Source organism: Octopus sinensis, linkage group LG4 (assembly GCF_006345805.1).
Source record: "Octopus sinensis linkage group LG4, ASM634580v1, whole genome shotgun sequence".
Taxonomy (NCBI): domain Eukaryota; kingdom Metazoa; phylum Mollusca; class Cephalopoda; order Octopoda; family Octopodidae; genus Octopus; species Octopus sinensis.
Window position 1 is genome coordinate 151,997,718 of NC_043000.1, and position 9,772 is coordinate 152,007,489.

Below are 9,772 nucleotides of genomic sequence, written 5' to 3' on the forward strand. Positions count from 1 at the left end.
TAAATATGTATAAGATAGCTGGTTCATTAGTATGACAATTTGAAATTATTTTTTTTGTTACAGTAATCGGAAAAAAAACAAAAAAAAAAAACAATACACTCACTTTCCGGAAGAAAATATAAATGATACATTAAAATTCCAATGAATAACAGTAAATCTATGTCTAAAAAATAAATCCAGAATTTATTAAATATCATTTTACGTAATAAAAGAATTTCTTCATTGAGTTTAATACCATTTCTACTTTCTCTATTACTCTTACTCTTCCCCCTCAATTCTACCCGCCTCCCCCTCCGCTGTAGACACACTCTTTCTTTGCAATCATTCATTCTCTCACTCCCACCCTTTCTTACTCTCTCTCTCTCTCTGTCTCTCTCTCTTCCCCCGCATCACTACCGATACAAGAGTAAGACAAAGATAAGGACGTCTGAATATATTATCATAGATAATATTTTACAGTTTCTTGTATTTAATCAATGCATGACGACAACTGTGTAGTGAACACAATTAGTCGGCGGCTGGTTGTTGGGGTGGTTTTGTAAAAATCACCTGCGCAATTATAAGCAGGACTTGTACGTTTTTAAGGGAAGCTGAGAGCTGCTAACATGGATATCGCAGCGTCATCTCGCCGAAAAGCACTGGCTATCAGGCAATGGACTGTACAACGGAAAAACCTTGTGAATATCTGCAGGTAAGATATCCGTTGAACTAGAAACATAGAAACATAAGATACACATCACACATCACACACATACAAATCGAATCACCTGGTTTCATCTATTCTTAATTGGATCGCCGTGTAACGAATTTTAGAATTTAATTAACAAATGACAGGTCTTGTTTTCTTCTTAGTAACCTAACATACTTACCATTATAATTATAAATTGCATGTTTAGATAAGGAATAGACTTTTTTTCCCCTCCTTATAACCATCATTAATTCGTTTAATTGATTAATTAGACACGACACCTTTCTTACAAAAACAAACCTCTCCCCTATGTTTCGTGTCATCGTGTTTGTGAATGTTCTGCATACAGGCATAACTGTTTATTATATTATATTAGAATAACACTTAGAATTGGTTTAAATAAGTTCCTTGTTTGATGCTATTTTGAAAATAACTGTTTCTTACGTTTTTGTTTTTGTTTAATATTAATTACTCAGTGTTATCAAGATCGAAAGATCTGTTTATATGAATAACTTCGCTGAAATATGATCTGATTTGAATATCGAAAACTATTGTAATTTGATGTTTAAAAAAATACCTATTTCTTTACTACCCACAAGGGGCTAAACATAGAGGGAACAAACAAGGACAGACATAGGTATTAAGTCGATTACATCGACCCCAGTGCGTAACTGGTACTTACTTTATCGACCCCGAAAGGATAAAAGGCAAAGTCGACCTCGGCGGATTTTGAACTCAGAACGTAGCGACAGACGAAATACCTATTTCTTTACTAAACACAGAGGGGACAAACATGGACAGACATAGGTATTAAGTCGATTACATCGACCCCAGTGCGTAACTGGTATTTAATTTATCGACCCCGAAAGGATGAACGGCAAAGTCGACCTGCACACATACATACACACACACGTATATATGTTGCTTATGTCCGGCAAAATTCGACTCGTGTTTATAAGAATGCTTTATCAATATTCACAGCGAAATGCAACAAAAACAGACATCTAAATATTCGCTATATTTTATATTATTGTGTATAAAACAGGTTAGGTTAGTTCTTTTTTCTCTTTTGAAACATCGTAAGCCCGACACCTCGTGACATGTTATTTACAAGTCATCATCAAAGATCTCATCGAACTCCAATAAATCAGGTTATTCGCAACGTTTTAGAGGAAGCTGACTTGAGATTTTGTTTCTTTCTTAAACATCCCCAGTTACCGACTGTTAAAAATGTATTTATTTTGTCATCGGGGATAAATGTTCTTAATTTATATACACTACATGTTGATCTAAGCAAAAAAAAAAAAAAAAGCCGAGAAGCGATACACACACACACACACACACACACACATAAGAAAATGAAATCTGTTCTTTAAAATCTCATGAAATACTAGAAATTGGCATATATTCTCTCATAATCTTTAATTTCTCCCATTTAAAAAATATATACATTAATATCTGCAAATTTCACTTCGTTGCAAATTCCGGAATTACCATTATTCGCAGAAAATTCTCGAAAGCCATCACATGTTTCCTTCTTATTTATTTAATAAAATATTTTGAATACTCGAAGTACGTTCTTTTTCTTTCTCTCTCTTTTTTTCTTTTAAAGTTCCATTTGAAAAGTTTTGTTTTTTCTTTAAATTTCGAACATATGTGCAATATATTTTCTATGCAGTAATGAATGAGTGTCTCTATTGTATATATAGCAGATATTATATAAAAGATTTTGAAATAGTAAATATAATTTTTCTCTAAGACTAACAGAAAAAAAAAAACTAAGCCGGTATTTGTTTCGCGACTTGTTTTCTTTCCTTCTGCTTGGGCCACGGTCGACGTTTTTTCTCTGCAGGGATTTTTTTTAGGGGCGACCGATTACAGTGTGGGTCTCTTTTTTCTTTTTTTAGTTCTTTAATTTTCACTCCGTGGGCGTAAAGGGACGTAACTCAACGCACCTATCTGCTCAACGCATCTGTTGAGATGTCTTTTCTTTTCTTTTCGTTGCTTGCTTTTTTTAATAAAAATATGTCATTATTCAGCAGAAAATATATCATTTTTGGGCGATCTTTCGTCTCTAGTAGACCTTTCCGTCGATTTCCGTAAAAAATTTTTGTTTTTTTACATATCAGCTTGCGGGAACTTTTGAAGTAATATACATACATATACACATACACCGAGTAAAAAATTTCAGTTATCCCTTTCTTTCACACATTACTCTGTCTCTTCACACACACTAACAGAAGCACTTCACTTACACAACATACTGTCTGTCTCCCACACCCCATCAAACACACACACACATGTACATCAATGCTTCCCATGCACGGTAACTTCAAAAGAACTTCCCTCGTCATACAATCGCTTTCTCTTAGTCTCTTTCAAAAGTTCCCGCAAGCCCATATGTAAAAAAAAAAAATGTTTTTTACGGAAATCGACGGAAAGGTCTACTAGAGACGAAAGATCGCCAATCATTTTTGTTTAAGAATTAAAATAATAAGAAATCGTTTTAAGAATATTCGTAACCTTTTAAACTGAATATGTGCCTGGGCATTCCATTTAGCTTTCTGCAATGGGATAACACTAATTGCATTTTATTGCCTTTCATCATGCAATAAAATGCCTAATGCATTCATTGTCATCATTTTACCTCCCACTTTTAATGCCTTTTGTGGACTGAAGAATTTTTATTCAGAGTTTTTGCCCTCCTAGATGAGTTGATGACCCTATCATACTCGTGCTTTCCATTTTTGACAGAGTTTCTATGGCTGGATGTTTTTCATATGCCCACCACTTTACAAAACGTGTTGGGTGCATTTTATTGTCACACCAACACAAGAGAGATTGTTGTGTATCTTTTAAAACAAGAGCATTCTTGATAAAAAAACCAAAATCCAACGCATAGAACCTCTACGTGATAAGTCGACCTGCTAGCAACAGTACCCAAATATCTTCCAAGTCAAACTACGGTCTTTAAAAAAGAAAGGGCACATTAGATAATGTAATCTTAGATGCCCAGTGTCCGAAAACTATGTTGGCATTTAGTTTTAATCAAGAATGCTTGTGTTAACGTCTCTCTTTGCACTCCGTCGGTTACGACGATGAGGGTTCCGGTTGATCCGAATCAACGGAACAGTCTACTCGCAAAATTAACGTGCAAGTAGCTGAGCACTCCACAGACACGTGTACCCTTAACGTAGTTCTCGGGGATATTCAGCGTGACACAGAGAGTGACAAGGTCGGCCCCTTGAAATACAGGTACAACAGAAACAGGAAGTACGAGTGAGAGAGAGTTGTGGTGAAAGAGTACAGCTGGGATCACCACCATCCCCTGCCGGAGCCTCGTGGAGCTTTTAGGTGTTTTCGCTCAATAAACACTCACAACGCCCGGTCTGGGAATCGAAACCGCGACCCTATGACCGCGAGTCCGCTGCCCTAACCACTGGGCCATTGCGCCTCCACTTGTGTTAACGTAGGCAGCCGTTAAAAGGTCTGCGATTAAAAAGTATCGTCTGCTTTCAAGCAGGTTGAAAACCATGGCTCTCCATCTCAGTCTTGTACTATTTTATACATTCACTGCATGTTAGATCTGTTCAGTTCTTGATACGGCGAAAGTAAAGAATACGTACACCCGGTGTTTAGGGTTAGAGTTTAGGGTAAGGGTTTTTGTTACGCCGAAAATTGGCGGTGTACGTATTCTTTACTTCCGCCCTTGATATTATCCATCCACATAGGTTCTTGGTTTTTCTCTTTCTTTCCTTCTTTCTTCCTTTCTTTCTCTCTTTCTTTCTCTCTTCCTTTCTTCTTTCTTTCTTTCTTTCTTTCTTTCTTCTTTCTTTCTCTCTTTCTTTCTTTCTTTCTTTCTTTCTTTCTTTCCTTCCTTTTTTTTAAAACCTTCCTATTCATTTTGCCTTCCATTAACAGTTCCAGATATAGTTTACTCTCTTTAACGTTTCGTACAAAATTTTCTTAGTTTTTACCATTCTCAATACTTCATTATTGGGGGTTTTTTTTGTGTTTTGACCATGATATTCTCAAAAGTCTTTAATATACCCACATTACAAGAGCTTACAAGCTATTATATTACTTTAATTAATGGTCTCGAGGAATCAGGTGATGCCCGTGAGGGCGCTTGGCTTTCTCAACGCCTTAAGCCTTGCCATCATCGCCCGTAGTAATGCTGCGAGTGTGCTGGCTTGCTTCAGTAGCTTCCGTTAAAACTTGTGTGCAACCAGTTGCTGTAATGAAAAAAAAATCCCCACAAATGGTTTCAATACAGTTTTAACAGAAGGATTTGGAAGAATTAGATGAAAGTTCTCTGGCAATTTTCTTTCATGTAAATAAATATTTGTTAATTTAAAAATTTGCCAGCAAAATCTTATAAAATGACAATGTTCTAAAAAGTGTACAATCTCTTTGGAGTTTTGATATTAATCTTTCTTAGTGTTGGTAATATATTTGACTTTTTCCCAAATTCTCCTTCAGTTTCTTCGTCGCATTTCCTTATTTTCTGATTGTATATATTCGAAGTATAGTTACCCTTGATGTGTAATTCAATTGGCTTTTCCTCAATTGTAATATTTATTTTTTATGACTTGCCTTTGATTTAATTTTCTTCCGTTTCGTTTCCATTCCACGGGAAATTCATTTGTCATTTACTCTAGCTATAGGATCCTTTGTATTAAAAATTACTAAAGCAGAACCGTCTGCATATACAGGGTTGATATCCATACTTCCTATTGTCAAACTTGGCACATCTTCTACTTCTCTGAAGATTTTCTCAGAGTATATTAAATAGCTTAGAGGATAGCATACAACCTTGCCTAACGCCTTTCTTAAATTTAAATTCTGAAATTTTCCCCTGTTCAGTCATCACCACTGCTGTTTGTTTTTAGCACGTTTTTGTTGTTCGGAGGTCCAGAAATGAGTGTCTTCTTAATCCAATATTATAGAACTATAATGGAAGTAGACCGATAGGGTTTGTGTTGTCCGGTAGTGAACGGAAACATTTAATTCATTCATTTATCTTTATTATTGAGTAAGACAAGTTACTCAATATCTTCCAAAGTAAGAAAACATGAAATGATTCAATGTTATGATTGTGTTAAATTTCAGCAATTTGTTTGTTTGACACCGACTGCCGATATCCAAGCATGCTGACAAAAGTTCATATCTTCAGGTCTCTGGTTTTCCTTGTATTGCTAAGTTGCGAGACTTGGAAAGTGTCTGGACTCCCAGAGGGGCCACCTGAACTCTTTCAGTATCAGGACGCTTTACAGAATAATGGACTACTATTGGTCAGAATTCGTTTCCAACCAACGATTATAGTTAGAAACTGAGATGTGTCATGTTACTTGTATGATCCGGGAGCACCAACTTAGACTGTTCGGTCACATTGCTGGATTTTCCGATTTAGATCCTACTGACCGTTTTCTCTTCTGAGGATCTGGTTAGGGTGACTGTTCGTGTTGGTCGGCCACATGCCTCACGGTTATGGCGGAAGAGGAAGTATTTCATGTTGATGGGAATTGACTGGGAACCACTCTGAGGGTTGCCCTGGATAACCCGATCAAATACTAATAAATGGTGTACGAACCGACGCGCTGCAACGGCATATGCCCCCATATCTGACCTGACCTTGCACTGGCTGGCGATCTTTTAAAAATTTGTTTTCGGTTAAAAACCAATATTTATCTATTAACCACCATAAGGAATGATCTTTTTCTCGGCATTCTCTTTGGACGGGTCTTGTATCTTCCAAAACGACGGGATTAAATCGCAATTTTTGTAAAATAAGAGAAATTAACCTTTCTCCCCCCCCTCTCTCCCTCTCTCTCCCCTCAAAGGTTAAATGAGAGAAAACTATGAACTGATTGATATTTTCCGTGCCTGTGAAGTTAGATAGCAATTTCTTCAAAGATAAGAGAAATTATTCAATTTTATCTCATGACTAAACGTAAAACAACTTGATATTTTGATAAAGATATTATTTAACATTGTCGGATTGGAAGGCCAGGTCAGAGCAACACAATACCATTATTGTTGATAGTTGAATAACGGAAAGAATATTCGTTTCTTACAGTTTTTTTTCTTTCTTTTACTTGCTGTATGAGACTAAACAAACTAACTGCTGCTGAAATTGAACTAAATTTATAATTATAACCGTGACATTTTCTATTCTCTTCTGAAAGGTTTTCAATAAATTGTCTCTACGTCAAAAAAAAAAAATGCTAATACCTTTTATTTTGCATAGCTTTTTTCTTTTTGTTATGAACATGAAGCAAGTGGTTTTAGTTCCCAAGATAAGAAATGAGGAGGTCTAAGAAGACTGAAACATGCCTGGTTTAGTGTCTCATACTTCCTGAAAAGATTTAGTCAATGAGCTTATGAGTCCATGTTGTCTTTTCCTCTCAACATTAATTTGATTATGGACGGCATCTCTAAAAATGAAAAATGTTATTTTAAAAAAATGTCAGCCCATAGTCCTTACTTTTACATCAAGTCTGGAACACTCAATCATAGGTCTACTTGAAAGCTGCTCTGGAGCTTAACATCATCATTAGTAAAGAACCTGATGAGGCTACCTCTGCATGGACTCATCAGAAGCTTTCTGGGATCTTTTCGGTTTGAACAGCAGTTTTTAACATAATTTCTAGGTAACTAAAAAATTTTAAACTTCGTATACTGGTAGAATGTGTTTATAAAACATCTTTTTCTCTTGGCTTTATTGAGAAAATTCTATAGTTTCTAAGATATTTGTTGTTTTTTTTTCTTCAATTTCTGCAATTTCAACCAATCACTGACATATTTGAGGTAAAAAACATTCTGTACCATATGAATATGTCCCTCGTTTAAGAAACAGATTGGGTTTATTTACATTTGTGAAGAAAAAAAGATACCCTTCCCCCCACCCCTAACCCTAACCCTAAAACAGATTGAAATGCAATAGATCGATACTAGGGTCATGATTATGGGTGACAATTTCATATGACACTGCTAGAAAAAATTGCCGTTCAAACCGAAAAGATCCGCTTTCTGTGCTATTGAAGTTCACTTCAACTCATTCAAAAAGGCTTCACTAACTACAATTCTTTAATTACTTGGGCACTACTGAGTTGTGTCCTCTTTTGTACTCATCTACTGCTAATATGATTGTCTCTTCTTTTCTGAACATGCTGATTCTATATCTCCTTCACCTAAACCCTATTGAGTTATCAATTTCTCCCCCAACTGACCATTTTCTGTGTTGGAGTTACTACTTATTAACATTTCTCCAATATTCCTCCTAAAATTTGTGTCCCTTTGAAAGTTCCTTCTTGCCTATATTGTGCTCTGAATGATTGACCTTCAGAACTTTAAACTGAGTATGTGCCTGGGCATTCCATTTAGCTTTCTGCAGTGGGATAACACTAATTGCATTTTATTGCATGAAAGGCAGGCCATACTGCTTGTTTTGATACCTAGTGCATTCATTGTCATCATTTTACCTCCCACTTTTAATGCCCTTTGTGGACTGATCAATTTTTATTCAGAGTTTTTGCCCTCCTAGGTGAGTTGATGACCACACCATACTCATGCATTTGATTTTTGACAGAATTTCTATGGCTGGATGTTTTTCATATGCCCACCACTTTACAAAACGTGCTGGGTGCATTCTATTGTCACACCAACACAAGAGAGATTGTTGTGTATCTTTTAAAACTAAAGAGTCCTCTCCTTTATGATGGTTCCATTCATTCATTTATTAATACCAGAAGACCCATCCTCCACAGCAGAAGTGTTAAGGCTGCATTCTCCTGGTGAAGATGCTCGGCCTGCGAGAGTCCTGTGCCAGTGTCACATAAAAAACACTTATGCCGGTGCCACATAATGAGCATTTGTGCCAGTGGCATGTTAAAACCAACCAGCACACACTATAAAGTGGTTGGCATTAGGAAGCGCATCCAACTATAGAAACCAAGCCAAATCAGATTGGAACTTGGGGCAGCTTGCCAGCTCTGGTCAAAACATTCAATTCGTGCCACCAAATGGACATTAAGTAAAAAGAAAATGAAAGAAGAGGGTTATCTTCTCCCTGGCAGATAGAAGAGAGATAATTATAGAGAACCAGATTGATAGGAGCAAGAATGTAACAAAAAAGAGCAGGCAGAGAGTGATAGATGATTGGGTGTAAGGAAATTAAATAGAGATGACAGGAGCGGCATGATAGAGGGATAGAGAGTAGGTGGAAGGAAAGTGGGTGATAGAAGAGAGTGAACTGAGTGAGTGATGGGAGAATGTCATGGATGCCAACATTGTCATTTATTATTAACATCTCTGATAGTGATCAACAAAGAAATAGAGAAGATGAACTTCAGTCAGACAGTTTTAACTCCTTCGGGTTTATTAGAAATGTTTTGTAATAATGCAGTTTGGCTCAGCATTCAACACTGCATCATGTGAAGACTGTCAAAAGAAGTCTTTGCATTTGGAAGTTTATTTTACAATACTCTATGTACACATAATGAATCAAGGAGCTTTTTTTTTTTTTAATCATATTATTATTTAATTAGAGGAAGATAGGCAATGCCCATCACCTTTGAAAGCCTTGTCCAAAAAGTGTTATTTCAAATTCTTTTTTTGTGATTAATTGCTATTTCAACTTTTATTTCTTCTCTTCATCTTTTACAAAACATGTAATTTAGGAAAAACACTTTTCAGATTGGATACCATTGTTTTATGTTGATGATTTCAGGGAAACCAAAAGATATCTTGTTATAGATTTTTACAATACATAAATTAGTAACTCAAGATAGATTGACAAAATCTTTGTCTCTATTATTTTGTAAATTTTCCCAAGCCGAAGGTTTCATTAGCTTATGGCCATAGTCATCATTTCAGTATATCATGTGACCCCCCTCTCTCAAATTAAATAATATATCATATATTTGACATAATATATTTAGACATCAAACTCAATAGGTTTACATACCGTGTATTTTATTCTTAATCTTATATTTTTAGCATCATCAGTTTATTATGCCATTTATTTTAACCCATATCTTTTACATGTTTCAAACTTAGCCACAACTACGCCATATAAAACAG

The 9,772-nt window shown here is 35.8% G+C and overlaps 1 protein-coding gene across 2 annotated transcripts in view; it reads left to right on the top strand.

Moving 5' to 3' along the window:
- Positions 1-358: 358 nt before the first annotated feature.
- LOC115210976 (RUN domain-containing protein 3B) overlaps positions 359-9,772 on the top strand; it is a 61,201-nt gene continuing 51,787 nt past the window's right edge. The window contains exon 1 of one of the 2 annotated variants that reach the window (XM_029779808.2): positions 359-691. In XM_029779808.2, coding sequence (XP_029635668.1) covers positions 606-691 — 86 coding nt within the window. In that variant the 5' untranslated portion in view covers positions 359-605. The remainder of the gene's footprint in view (positions 692-9,772) is intronic. The other variant, XM_029779807.2, reaches the window with a different exon arrangement.